The 15,712-nt window shown below is 32.6% G+C and overlaps 1 protein-coding gene across 1 annotated transcript in view; it reads right to left on the bottom strand.

Moving 5' to 3' along the window:
* LOC107575921 (dedicator of cytokinesis protein 4-like) overlaps window positions 1–15,712 on the bottom strand; it is a 79,554-nt gene that overhangs the window by 48,445 nt on the left and 15,397 nt on the right. Inside the window, 11 exon segments of the mRNA XM_016262234.1 lie at window positions 2,489–2,577; window positions 3,552–3,684; window positions 4,332–4,392; window positions 5,246–5,327; window positions 6,341–6,492; window positions 8,560–8,644; window positions 10,731–10,879; window positions 11,990–12,086; window positions 12,592–12,647; window positions 12,835–12,875; window positions 13,726–13,809. Coding sequence (XP_016117720.1) covers window positions 2,489–2,577; window positions 3,552–3,684; window positions 4,332–4,392; window positions 5,246–5,327; window positions 6,341–6,492; window positions 8,560–8,644; window positions 10,731–10,879; window positions 11,990–12,086; window positions 12,592–12,647; window positions 12,835–12,875; window positions 13,726–13,809 — 1,029 coding nt within the window.

Below are 15,712 nucleotides of genomic sequence, written 5' to 3'. Positions count from 1 at the left end.
GATGGATTTATAAGCTCTGAAAGCATCTATAAAACCATGGCTTCATTATGGTTTCATAATGTATTCAGAGTAAGCTGCCCACACGAGTGAAATCACCAGCAGTCCATTCATTTTGATACCACTTGCAAGATGATGCACACCAAGATTATATAACTACTACTCCACCACCTCCACAAAACATGGCATCAACAACACAACACCATGCAATCAGAGACCCCTACTTCGTTTTTCATCTGTTTGCCTTTTTAAACCTAAAACAAACATTGCTGTTCATATATTTCGGTTAATTTTTTTAACTCAGCAACAAAATCGATAACAGTAATTTGGCTTTTATCCAAGCGATTAGCAATAAGAGCTGGCGATTTCAAACATCTCGAGTGACAAAAATGTCATGAAAAGGGTCAACTGCTCTCTGTGCACACGATCGATATGGCATTCTAGTCCACACTGATAGCTGATGAGTGTGACTGATAAATAGCTACTAATGGTCATCAGTTAAAAAGACATTAATTTAGTGTAACTGAATTACTGCAGATGACTGGATGATTGAGATCAGGTTCTTTTTGATCTAGCTGAATGAATTACAAGTCTGTGTTTTTGGCTTCTGTGTTTAAAGTTGTTTGTAATTCCTATCCCATTCAAATGTACCGAGACATCTATAAGTAAGCCATTGCATGGATTCTTCAAAAAAGAGTCTGTAGACCTAAAACTAGACCAGACTTCAATATAAATTCAAGATTGTCACAAACAAAACAAAACAAATAAAGCAACAAAACAAAGCCAAGCAGAACAAAACAAAGAAAAAAAACAAATAAAAGAATGAAACAAAGCCAAGGCAAGCAAAGCATAAAACAAGCCAAAACAAGCCAAACCAAAACAAAACAAAGCATTTGGCTCGTAAATAAAAATATTGTAACAAAACAAAATAAAACAAAAAAACAAAGCTAAAAACAAAACATAAATTAAAAAAATTACATAGAAAATATAATATAACAAAAAAAAAAATACTATATGAATATAGTACATAAAAACTAAATAAAATAAAATAAAAATAGTCTCAAGAATATCAAAGATTTCATAGAGGAGGGTGTTTTTAATTTGGGCCAGTAAACAATTACTTAACAAACATTGTAGCCACCACATACTGCAGCAACAGGGCTCGCAAAATTTCCCATCCCATGCCCATCGGGCAGGCATTCTTCAGATTTTGATAGCCCAAAATTTATTTAACTAGCCCGAATAAAAAAAGATATCCGCTGAATTTCACTGCAGACAAAATCAGCATGATTAAAAGTGACTGTATTTTTTTCTCCAAATAACAAGACAAGAGTGTAGGGGTCCAACGGATCACAAATCTCATGATTTAGATCATGTTGTGGGTTTGGAGTCACAGAGCAGATCATTTTTTGAATGAGCAAAAAAAAAAACATTATCATTTAAAAACACTTTAAGTACTTTATTAATACCACAGCAAAAACTAGTAGCATAACTAATAAAGGTCAAGCATTACTAAAGAAAAGTGAACTGTCAGTAATAAAAAAAGAACAAATTACCTCAAGGAAGGGATTTCATTTCACTATTCAAGATAACCCGTGGAGCAGGGCGGTGATACATTTTGGTAGCCAGAATGGAAAACACAATAGCCCTGGGATGTCGGGTTAGCGATTTTTAAAACCTCAGAACACCTTAGCAACTGCACAGGAGTGCCCTGGCAACTAGCCACAACAAAACAGATAAGCACCGTTCACATTTTCTGAAGAAAATGTATAACAAAAGTTGTTCTTGCAAGCTGATTTGGCGCACAGGAATTACACACTTCACCTTTAATCCACTGCAAATAAAAGACACCACCACTTTTAAAATAAATGATAATAAGTAGCTATTAACATACATTCTATTATGACAAATGTTCAACCCTAAAATATGATTGGTTCAAAGGTCTTCTTGAAAAGTGGCCATGCCTCTTTTTGAGTCATGTAGATGTCATAAAAACAAAAGCGCCTGAATAACAGCTCTGCTCGGTCTCTCTGTTGAATAAAAAACTGGCGTATACTTTGACTGCAGGCTTCTTCTGCTGCTCAGAACCTGTTGCTAGGAGAGACCCCGGCATTTCTCTGTAAAGAGTTCGGCTATTTATATCTAAAGAGCATGAAGAAAAGAAATTCTGCAGCATGACTTGGTACGATTTGAATACTTCAAATAAATAAATCACTGGGTTTGACGTTTTCAGAAGAACACTGTTGCTATGACAGACAAAATGTTCTTTAAAGGGAAACTGCACCTAAAAATGGAAATTATGTGCATTATTGACTAAGCCTTCTTAAGTTGTACGAAAACTATGTGAGGAACGGACTGCAATTTCTCCTTTTGTTGAAAGAAAGAAACAAGGTCATACTGTATTTTGTTCCTACTTATAGTATTTACATTTTTTTGTTGAACTATCCCTTTAAGAAGACAAGCTAAATTAAATCAGGATTGAGGCTCTTACCTGTATTTGTGCCAATATGGCTGTATCGTGAGCTGACCTTCCTGATAATACTGTCGTGGATTTGGTACCACTCGCTCTCTGCGTTACATCTGTAAACATAATACGCCATAAGATTGCTATATATTTCAATCAGTTAGAACTAGGGCTGTGTGATATATTTGAACATCATCACAATCACAAAGTATTTATGATTATTTTCTTGGTAATATGAAATGAAGGAAAACTGTGAATACAGTAATAATTATAATGCACTTTTTTCATAGTCCTTCCTTGTCTTGCAACTTGTAAATATGAGATTAAGGTTTTAACATTGTCTGTGATTTAAACTTGAGTAGCAAAAACAGAATTAAAGCCATTTCACATCAAACATGAAAACAAAAAATGGAAACGAATCGAGAACCATCTTGGTAAAAATTAGGTAAGTCATGAATTGAATCAGTTAAGCTAATAAATTAAACTTTCAATTCAAATAAAAAAATAAAATAATTAAAACAAAACAAAATAAGAAATAAGAAAAAAGAAATAAATGTATTATTAATAATTAATTAATTAATTCAATAAAATAAAAAAGTCATATTTTACAGTATGAATAAAATATGAATTGGTGCAGCAATTTGTTTCATTAATTCTGTCTGAGCCCTAGTTGTAAATTAGTTAGAAATGGTGAGCTCAATACATTGAATGAATTACATTTGTAATAAATTCAAACTTCGAGGTTCTGAAAGAATACATGTCAATGAATTAAAGATATGAATAAAAATATATGTAGATAAAATGTTTTACTGTATTTTAGTTCTTGGATTAAACATTTTGAATGTAACTGCCTATGAAAGTGATTTGTTCTAGATAATGAATTATATTAAATGAAAAAAAAACATTTTAAGCCTTTAATATTTTAAACATTTCAAATATACACTATATATATCATCAATAAGGTGAAAAATATATTTAAAAAAAACATAAATAATTGCTGTATCACCCAGTCCTAGTTATAATAAAAAATGTATTGTACATTAATTAGCTTTATAAAGTCACTCCAAAAAAGATAGGGGGCGATACTCACGAGTAGATCTTCAGCAAATGATCGTCCTTGAAGTCAGCTGTTAACAGGTCAGCCACGCTAATCACGGCACAACCGTACGGACGCTTGTACTGCGTGTTACTCACGCTCTTCTTCTCACCTGCGACCATTCGCCCTGCGCACACACAAGTTGAGGCTCACACACACTGCTTTTATGAGAATAAAAACATATGATAATACAAAAAGATGTAACACAAATTTTTTTATTCTGCCTCAAAGAACACATAGCACAGTCACAAGCTTGACATAATGCATCATATGACACAAGTATTACAGCCGTGTCTTAAACTCTAGCTGACTTGTCAGTTTTATGTAGCTCTTATGGCAGAATGATTAACACTTATGTCTTTATAATGATGCTTGAAATACAAAATATACATACCAACAACTGTTACACAACGAACACTTCCCAATCCACAGTGACATGAATTACATACATGCAAATGAGCATTAATCTATACTGTAACATCACAGAATCTGTACCGGTGCAGGTCATGCATGTAGCTACAAAGACACAAAGGTGACGTTTACAGACAAAGACACCATATCTTGGTCACAACTGACTTGAAGTGGCCTGTCATTCAGCCCTTATAATGCTGCCACAACTATTGACTAATACATTTGACATAATCTGTGAATTAAAGCACTATCAAGCAGTGCACTATCAAGTTGTGAATTCCATATGACACCTATGACAGGGTCACTAAGGCGTTATGACAGGTCACACGGCGAGAAAATTGATGTGCATCCAACAGCTCTTACCTATTCTAAAAATATGAGCTACAACATACACATCTTTGCGAAGATCGCTACTTCCCAAATCCTTAAAAAAAGACACATTTTTTATTGAGCAATATTTACTAGATTCCATGCACCAAACATTTCTCTAAACCTACGCTGTTTAAAAGTTACTATTTAAAAGATCAAATAAAAATGTCAATTTGACAATCATTTATTGCCATTAAATAAACAAAAACAATGCAATCCAATAAAATGCAACAAAATAATAATAAAATAAAAAGAACTAGCAAAAAAAAAAAAAAACAACAACTAGAAAAACAAAAAATGAAAGAACTAACAAAACAAAAAACAAATGAACTAACAAACAACAAAAGAACAAAAAAAAAGAACTAACAAACAAAAAACAAAACAAAGGATTTCTTAAAATCCTGATAAACAATGAGACAAAACAATATTTTGACTTCCAAAGCCATTTTTTTTCAATGATCTACTTGTCTGCCACAAAAATGAAATTCCTTAAGTTATCTAAATTTTGGGGCTTTTCACCGCAAATAGTGATACATGTGATTAATTTAAATTAATGTGTTTAATAACTCCACATTTCATAGAATTAATTTTATTACAGTTCTAAATCGACTGACAGTCCTACTCTAGATATTTACAAATGCTAACTGTTGAGAAAACGAACATCTAAAATTGTGTTATTTTATATTCTTCAAAAATTCCTGCTCAGATTTACAAAAAAACTAAAACATTTTTGTTCACTTTTAAATGCAAAAATTTTAAAACATTATCAAAACTAATTTTCAGTCAAAGATACGTGTTTCACTCGGGAAACTATTTATCAACAACAGCACCAGATTCATTCAATGCCAAGGCAAGCAAAAAGGACCAAGGACACGCCCTTGGTGCACCCTGAAAAGGTCCATACTTACAACAAAGAGTGTACACTGCCTCTCAGTCTTCTCTGGAGACTTTGGTAGCCCTTGCTTATTGAGGCGCACAAAGAACCTCTCACTGCACAGACAGAAAGAGAGAGAGAGATGGTCAAGTTCATCAAAGACATGCCATGAACCATAAGGAAACACAGTAAGACCGGTGTGAGCATGAGTGTGTATGTGTGTGTTCGCAACTGCATGTGTTAGTGCATCTCCTCCGACACTAGAGCTAGGTAATTACAAGGAGAGGCCCATTGAGGCTCGGTATCTCCTCGATTCGCCTTCACTTTCACTAAGTGCCCTGGGGCATCACTCGTTCTGAATAATTTACAACGAGGAGGGGTGCCTGAACAGCACACCCCCTAACATGAGCGGCGAGAGAGAAGGAGGGAGAGAAAAAGAGACAGAAACCAATGAAAAATTCAACAAACACATCAAGGCCGTAGTTCCATCATGGATGTGAAGCTAAAACATCCCTCAGGCTGATGTATGTAGGATGGAGAGCTGTAAATATATGCATTGACATCACAGCCGAATTGAATTTCAGATATTAGTTCCCAGTAGTGCCGCAATCAGCGTAATAGTCTGATACCGTCATACATATATACTCAAGGTAAATGCACTGACGGATGACTGGTTGGGGTTGGAGACATCTTTTAGACAGCTAGAAGGAATATAGTGATTCATAATTAATGAAATCGTGGTCAGACTGAATCGATGCACAAGTTTTTTGTGGATTTTTATTGTCGGATCTGACGGACAACTTAGTGAGTAATCAACATGACAGCCTTTTATTGCATTCAAACTTTTAACCTTATTGATTACCAAATCAAATGTTTAACAACAATGTATTTAAGTATGCAAGAAGATATTCAAACAATGAGAACAAGACAACATTAGACCCCACTGGTTTTCATTGCATGGAAGACGTTTTTCAAAATAGCTTTGTGTTCTACAGAAGAAAGAACGTCATGCAGGTTTAAACGACATGAGAATGATTAAATAATGACAGATTTTTCATTTTTGTGTGATTTAATCATACTTCAGTCAATTTAAGACTTGAGATTGGGTGTCTAGGGTCAGAGATGGCACCTGATTGGTCGCATTTCCCTGCTGTCATAGACAGAGTAGAATACTTCCAGCTCCTCCCCCAGGTTTGAACTCATCATGCTCTTCATCTGAAGGAACAGGTGGTGCATACTGGCCTGCGGGGGAGCCTCGCGTCTACGATGACGTCTCTCCATCTATTCAAAACAACCCAAAATATAATCCTTAATCACTGTAATGACAAAGGCATTTACAACAACAAGATCACTCAAAATTTTCATAAACTATCTAACAGCACCCCATCTAACCACCACTACAGCAGCACATACTGTATCTTTGTTTAAAAATACATAGCTAAAACTCATGCAATACTGCTGAAATGCATCATTTCTATTGAATGTAGCAAGTAAAACCAAAGCTTTATGTAACTTGTGCGGTGAAATAGCAGCACAGACACTTATAGCACATTTTCTGGGTATTTCCACTTTTATGTGGCATATTTTTATGCTTTATAGGTTTTGTGTAAGACATTTGTATTCAGTAACCTGTAAAACATCTCACAAATCTGAATCCTGAATGAGTTTTAATTGATTTTGTCTGTTGTTCAAAAACAACCTATGTATTTCTTTGCTATCAACCACATCAAATTATAATAACTTTTAGTACATTATTACATTAAATAATGTAATAACAGATCATTAAAACTGTGCCCAGTACTGTGGTTTCATCTTTAAGCTTTAGACCTATCCTGTGTTCTTCTGAAAAGAAAGATCCTTCAAAAAGTAACTTAACCCTGGGGACGCCACATTGGCATTTTTTTTCGCTTGCGCCCTCACTTCCCACTATCCTCTCTTTAAATGCTCTCTCTAGTCTAGTACATCCACACCCACATCTTGTTCTCTTTTGTTTCTTTCCTTCCTCCTTTAACCCCTACCCCCACACCTCTGCCCACCCATGGACCAGTGGAAACTGGGACACGTGTGGTCAGGCCTGCAGCCGTGAGAGAAAAAGACAGAGAATTTGGTGAATTCAGACTATATTGATATTGTCTCACTAGCTCTCGTTCAAAAACGTAGTGAGCTAGGCAACATTTTAAGACATTACAGGTGCTCTCCTGATACAAAAGCTTAACTTAATAATGCAGCCTACTAAGATACTTTTGTTCTGACCGAATTCTAATGCAGAATTGTATGTTTCCTTTGCAGAGAATGCAATTCCATAATGCAATGATCTATGATTTAAACACACACACACACACACACACACATACTATTATTCATTCAGTACTGTAAAAAATAATTTAAAAATTAATAATAAAGTAAATAAAAATAAAAATTTACAACTATTTTATTTTATGACTATTTTATAACTTCCTGACTATTTTATCCCAAATTTGTTTGTGCTATGCATATTTAATACTGAGATGTATAGTTATAAAACAACAGTATTTAAATTAAATATACAATATATATTCTAAAATATTTTTATTTATACTATCAAAAATTATCAAAATAAATACATAAAATAATCAAATCAAATTTTAAAAAATGTGTGCGCTATGTATATTTAATAATGAGAAGTATAGTTACAAAACAGCAGTAATGTATTTAAAATAATAAATAATTAATTAATATTTATTTTAAGTATAAAAATAAATAGTAAATAAAAATGATTAATAAAATAAAAAATATCAAAATCAAATAAAACAACAAACTATAAAATAAAATATTTAATTAATTAGCTAAATAAAATCAAATAAAATTCCATATCAGTTCCATGTCAGTTAGTTCCTTAGTAGGCAGCTGCTTATGTCTGCAGTAGGCAGCTCACAAGGTTTTGGAACAGATACTATATTGCAAAGAAAGATCTGTACACAGGCACTGTTGTGGCTTTGAGAGATATGAACTAATTGTGCCAATGATGCTGCGGGTATGCCAAATTATAAGGGCAGGAAACTGCATGCGTGAAGTGTCTCTGCAGTTTGCAAACAGCCTGTTAATGCGCCATTTAGCATTTCTCTCTTGTCCTTAATTACTATCATTTCCCTATGCACAGGCGACTGGAAGTGTGTGTGTGTGTCTCTTTGTTAAAACAGAGGACGAAGCACTCGAGAGGGAGCCTTGGCGTCAGGTCGAGCTGCAGTTGCCATAGTAACACAGCAAAGAATTTGGGTGGCAGAGGAGGGAGGTGAGGTGACTCATGGGTAATGAGAATGTGTGTGTGTATGCATGTACGTGAGCGTGAATGTATGTATGACTACCCACCAGCCGATACAGCTCTGTGATGCTGATCTCATCAGGGTCCACCATGCTGAAGTCCCTCCTGGGGACCAAATCCAAACCCAGCTGCCTGTCACACACAAAAACACATCAAATCTCACTATGGTTATTATAATTTTGCATTTTCCATTTTGTTTTTATTTTGGCACTATTTTCAGATTCAGATTTTAACATAAAATTACAGATTTAACAACAAATGTGTTAATGACACTTTATTTTTATTTAATAGACATATATTTTATATTAAATAATATTACAAAATATTGATCTTTTTTATTATATACAGTGGTGTGAAAAATGTTGGCCCCCTTACTGATTTCTTGTTTTTTTGCATGTTTGTCTCACACTAATGTTTCAGATCATCAAACAAATTTAAATATTAGTCAAAGATAACACAAGTAAACACAACATGCAGTTTTTAAATGAAGGTTTTTATTATTAAGGGAAAACAAAATCCAAAACTACATGGCCCTGTGTGAAGAAGTGTTTGCCCCCCTGTTAAAACTGTGGTTTATCACACCTGAGTTAAATTTCTCTAGCCACACCCAGGCCTGATTACTGCCACACCTGTTCGCAATCAAGAAATCTCTTAAATAGGACCTGCCTGACAAAGTGAAGTAGACCAAAAGATCCTCAAAAGCTAGACATCATGCCGAGATCCAAAGAAATTCAGAAACAAATGAGAAAGAAAGTAACTGAGATCTATCAGTCTGGAAAAGGTTATAAAGCCATTTCTAAAACTTTGGGACTCCAGCGAACCACAGTGAGAGCCATTATTCACAAATGGTGACCAGGAAGGGGGCCAACACTTTTTCACACCACTGTATATATAATACATTATTATATATAAATAATAAATGTATAAAAAATATGTAATGTATTGTGAAAACCCTATTTGTAATTAATAATTAAATTACATTATATTAAATTAAATGTATCTAATTAATTGCAATTAAACACATCCTTATTGGAAAACCCCCTTAAATGTGCCATAACCACAGATTTTTGTTTATTTTGCTGTCATTATTTTATTTTTACAAATTATTTAATTGTTTTTTTTTATCACAGTTTTTGTCTTGGTTGTTATAAACATCGGGCCCTATGAAATTTTAATTTTTTCCCCAAATTCCATGTTTTCGGTTTTAATTTTTGTTTTATTCTGTTTTAATGGTTTTATTAAATTTTATTCTATGTCTAATCAACTGAATTCATAAAACTTCAACAATGTAATAATTTATTAAAAATGTAACAAATGATAGTTAATGAAATGTTTTATTTTTTCAGAAATTCTGTGTTGCCCGGTTTAATTTAACATGCACAATATGCAAATATATAAATGTATTATCAAAAGACTTTAACAGTTTAATTATTCTTATAAAATATTATCAATGAAATTGGAACAATTTCTTTAATTTTTTATTTCTTTCATTTTTGGCAAATAAAGTGCTGCACAACAGAGGTTTTAAATCAAAACATGGACGTAAAATTGTAGGATTTTGTGTGATATTCCTTAAAATATCACATAAATATCACCTCTACTTTTGTTTTATTCATCCAAATTTTGCCAAATTCTGTGACATTCCGCTTTATACAGTAAATTCCATCATTATGACTGGATTCCATGATTCGGTCCACATTTTCCACATTGCAGAAATCATAGGTTCCTATATACAATAAAAACCCAAGTAATTTTCAGAGAACAATCTGCAGTAACCTTCACAAAGCATGAATCTAATGTGTGAATAATCCATTTCATTGTAAAGCCTCCAAAAAATGCTATGTACTGAAAGACACAAAAAATCCATACGTAACACGTCCCACTCGTTACTACCATCTGTGACTTTTTTTTTTAGAGAAAAACCACATATAAGCATTCAAACACATGGCTGACAGATTGGCCAGCATTTGCCGGCAGTTCATCATCACCATCCCCACCACCGCGTTCCACCCACTGTTTTTATGTGTACTGCACAATACATGTGAAATCACTCAAAAAAAAAACACAATGTGGCAAAGACAGGAAAGCCCAACTCTAATGGCATAAATGAATCAAACTGAATGATTTCACAAGAACCCAAAATTGCAGTAGTCGATACCAGTACCATCACAACAATGACAGTATTTTTATTTTTGGTGTATGTAACTGTATAACTCACTCGTTTCCCCAGTCCAGCCGTGCCGTGATGTGCTGTTTGATGTCACTCAAGCGGTCGTGAGTGAGGTGGCCCACCAGAACCTGCTGCCGCAGCTCCAATATCTCATTCATCACGTGCCACAGTCTGTGAAAAAGATCCCCTTCATTTCTCTGAGAGAGACAGAAAGAACACGAGTGGGTGACAGAGAAAGTATGTTTATATTTTTTAATTAAATTAGCTCTTAAAAAAAACTCTAGTTGAAACAGTTTGGGTAGAAACCGTTTTCAAACTACATCTTATTAATTAATACTTACCAAGCACTAAAAGAATAAAACTGAAAATTTTTGTTTTTTTAATTTTTGGGTAAATTAAACCATATTACTGTCCAGATGCCTGAAAAAAACATTTTGTATATATATAAAAAAAAAAAATATATATATATATATATATATATATAGATAGATATTTTTTTTATTGATAATAATTAAATTAATAATCTAATTAATATATAATTTTATATATTGTATTTTATATTTATATATATATATTTACATCTTTTATTTCACATTTATCTAGTATGATTTCCTTCTAATTTATATAGCTTATAATACATCTATATCAATCTACCTATCTATATAAATATAAAATATACTGTTTATATATGTATGCATATATAAATAATTTTACTTTATTTTTTAGAACTATAATTCTTATAATATGCAGTATTCTATCGATCCATCCATCCATCCATCTATCTATCAATCAATCAATTTTTTTCAGAATTCTTTGATAAAAAGAAAGTTCAAAATAACATTTCAAATATTTCAAATGTTTGGTAACATTATAAATGTTTTTACTGTAATTTTGATCAATCTAATGCCTCCTTGCAAAATAAAAGTATTAATTTCTTTTTTTTTTAATTGTTCTGACCCCAAACTTTTACGCAGTAATATTTATTTATTTATTTATTTATTTTTAGGAAATAATGCAAAATGCAGTTTTGGAAAATGCAGGGTTCCTGGACAATTTTTAACTTAAATGTTTCTTTTTGTTAAAAAAATAAAAAATTCCATTATTTTTTCAGGCCTGGAGAACACAATTTAAAAATTCCATCATATTCCCAGGTTTTCCATGAGCTTGGAATGTAAAAATATTTATTTCCGATTAATTCACTTATCACTGTCAAGACTAATATAAAAAAAATATGAACTTACAAATGAAATATTTCCACAGTTAAATCAACTGCATTTGTTCAGTGCAACACAAAGAGTGATATTTACCATGTAGAGCTGCTTCCACATGGTGCCCCAGTCTCTCAAGGTCATAGTTATCTCTGTAATGACCGAGTCCTCGGTGGGAATGACCGTCTCAAACTGCCTGCAGGGCAAGACACACAAACACACAGTCACACATCTGAACGAGTCCAGGATGGAGAGCAGTGACCTCGCATGACCCTGAGGAGTAACACTGACTCATGAGGACATGTCTGCAAATACACTTGCGAAGGCTTGTGGGCTAGTGAAGGCTCCTGTCACTTCAATAGAGCAGATGTGCAAATGCATTTTATCTGAAGCACAAGGATGGCCTCTAGTAGCAGTTCAGTGTTCTTCTCAAGGGCACTGGTGGCAGGTCAAAGGTGAGATTTCATTAGCCATCCATTCATGGGTTACCAGTCCCTGGGATCAAACCTATTATACCTTACTTTAACAGATTCAAAACTGTCTTTCTTTAAAATAAATGCCACTTGGATTGATATGTTATCCATTATCTAAAGCAATAATATTTTAGATTTACATTTTTAAGTGTGGCTTTATTGTCTCAGATATATTTTTATTTATACATAAATATATACAGCAAATTTTTTGTTTTCATGGACTCGTACCCTTTGTTCTTGACGAGGGCATTCTTGAGGTGAATATAGGAGCTTGGGAATATTCCCTGGGAGAGACAACAGAAAGTTATTTAATGAGCCAATTACTGCATGTAAAACACACAAACAAACATAAATGTGCTGAGAGTCAAAGCAGAGGAAGGTGATACAGATAAACAGAAAAAAAAACTGACAGAAATATAGGAATCATTTAAATTTTGCATGGTTACGGAAGCGACGCAGGATTGTTCTCACCTTTACGTTTGGATTCTTTGTGATGAATCCTCTGTACCATCCTGCAAAATGGCATTTATAATAATCTCACACTTTCACTTTTCAACAGCAGAATGCAAAGTGTATTAAACATTTCTAATCATTTCAGCTTTAAGTATGTGGTGCAAAAATGAACTGGTTTCACTGAGGGTGTTTCTTCAACTATAGGCACTTTGACCCTGTGGAATTCTAGAAAATATACTAGTCATCAGTGTGAAAGGTGTGGTTTATGAGAGTTTATTTCATTTATCTGCTAATGAAAAAATAATCGATTAAAAAAGTATTTCTATACAGTAAAATAAATATTAAAAATGAAATATAAACAATATTACATATAAAATATTAAATGAATATATTTAAATAAATACTATTTAATATAAACAAAATACATACTGTACATAGATATGTAAGCAAATAAATAAATTATATATATGAAAATAATTATAAAATGTGTTGTTGTGGTTATTTTGCCATACCAGCTTCAGTGGCTATTATAATTGCAAGAAAAATACAGTAAATTATATGAGATTTTTAAAATCTTTTTTGTTCAAACTTGGTTCAACTTTGTTAAAAAATAAATCTTTCAAAGTGTTAAATGAATAAAAAAGGTTTCTCACAGTGGTTAAGCCCAGCATACTCTAATAAAAACAGTGGCATCTGCTTCTAGTTGAAGAAACACCCAAAATTAAACAATGCAAGAATACCAAGAATTACATTTTGCAATGATCTTTTTATAAAGTTATAAAGACATCTACTAAAAAAAAGCAGTGACTGCATCTCAACAAATAAATTCAACAGAATCAGTCTCCACAACTGAGGATCTACAGCTCTGAAGAGGTTGACTGTCCTCTACACAATGACAACATTGACTACCTTCACATTTCTCCAAAATCTGCACCGTGTCGCCGATCTCCAGCGGGAGTCCATGCTGAACCATTCCTCGAAAATTTGCCAGCACTGAGGGGGGAAAAAAGCAAACAATAAGTAAAGAAAATTTGTGCGAATCATGAGTAAAGTAACAGCTCTGACAGATGTGACAAAACATCTGTCTCCACAAAACGTTGCATGGAAGAGATGGAAACCATCTTTCGGCCCAGTGGGCGAAGTGATATCAGCATTACATTCAATATTGACTCTGAATTCAGAAACAGAGATTTTAAAGTCATTCTCAATTCACTTCTGAATAACAAACAACCCAGCACTCCACACGTTTCCTTAAAAAATAAATCGTACTATGCTTAGATCGACACTTCTAACATTATCTCACCGCTTTCTTAAAATAAACCCTCATCCCTAAGCATGAGTTACATAACAAGTACAAGATCTCTCCACACAGGAGCTCACAGGCTCAACCTATCAACTACTTTTGCATTCACATGCGTATATTCTCTATGCACAACTTGTTAAATTGGAGTGCTCATTTGCATATCAAATGGGTTAGGAAATATTCTGACATGGAAATAAATAAATAATTATATGCATAAACAAAACCTGCCAGAGCTCTGACACTGCTCAGAGGTTAAACAGGCTGCCGAAACAGCCGTGTCAGCTTTTAAAGACGGGATGTGTTGCTGTGCTCGCTGCCTGTCAGTGACAAACACACAGCATCCGTCAGTCCAGTCCAGCAGAGATGCTGCAAGAAGGGCTGAGACCACTCTTTTCCAGTCAGATACCAGGAACGATCAAGGTTAATATCACCAATATCAATATTGATAATTATATTAAAAGATATTTTGTGTGATTTCAAAGGATAAAATGGGTAATTATAGCCATTTAACAAATTCTTATTATTATTATTAACATTAAAAAGATCAAAAAAATCTAATTAAGTTGAGACTTTTTTGGTTTTCCATTCATTAACAGCAATTTTAGAACAAGTAATTACTGACAAATGATCATAAATCTAACAGCTTCTATGGATTTAATATTTAAAAAAAAAAAAATTTTTAATGGGTCAAATGTTATGTCAATAAAATATAAGGTTGTATAGTACATCTTAATCATTGCAAAAAGATCTTAAATCAAAATGTTTTTAAAGATTTTTTCAAAGTAAAAATTATATTTAATAATTTAAATATTTTTCAAATAGTTTAAGGAGTAAATTACTAAAGCAGTAATAAAGCAGTTTTGTTAAATACTATTATTACTGGTTTTATTATCATTATTAGTAGTAGTAGTAGTAGTAATTAAAAAAATGTTTTTATTCTTTTAATTAAGCTTTTTTCTTTATTATGATACCAGATATCATAATGAAGAAAAAAGCCTCCTTCAAATAATTTTCAAAAAGTTTAAAGATTTTCAAAGTAAAAAAAGTTATAATTAATATTTTTTTATATTTTTCAAATAGTTTTAAGCAGTGAAGCACTTTTGTTAATATATTACTATTAATAATAATATTATTATTACTGTAAATAAAAGTAATTTATGTAATTTATAAAAAAAAATGTTTTTAGTCTTTTAAAGAGAACCGTACATCTATTAAAGAATAAATTATTTAAAAAAATCTATTAAAGAATAAATTCTTTTAAAAAAAAGGTGTTTGGCATACTATTCTTTTATTATTACTGTAGTAGCAGTTGCATCACCTTGCTATTTTTGACTTTATTACACAAAAGCAAATAAAAAAAAAATCAAACCATTTTTAAAATTTTTATGCATTTTTGAATAAATTAACTGATAGTATAAAAATCAGTGTCATGTCACAGACCTAGATATACATTTCTTATTTAACCAATAGATTTCCACAATCTTTTCCATGACCAATCACGTGCGATTACTTACTGGATTAAGGATTTTTAATAATCATCTTGATTCAGATGAATCTAATCTAATGAACCCCCCCCCCCCCCAACCAAAAAAA

Source organism: Sinocyclocheilus grahami, unplaced genomic scaffold, assembly GCF_001515645.1.
Source record: "Sinocyclocheilus grahami isolate Dianchi unplaced genomic scaffold, SAMN03320097.WGS_v1.1 scaffold31.1, whole genome shotgun sequence".
Classification (NCBI taxonomy): Eukaryota; Metazoa; Chordata; class Actinopteri; order Cypriniformes; family Cyprinidae; genus Sinocyclocheilus; species Sinocyclocheilus grahami.
Note: the sequence above shows the minus strand (reverse complement) of the source record. Positions and strands in the feature narration are given on the sequence as shown.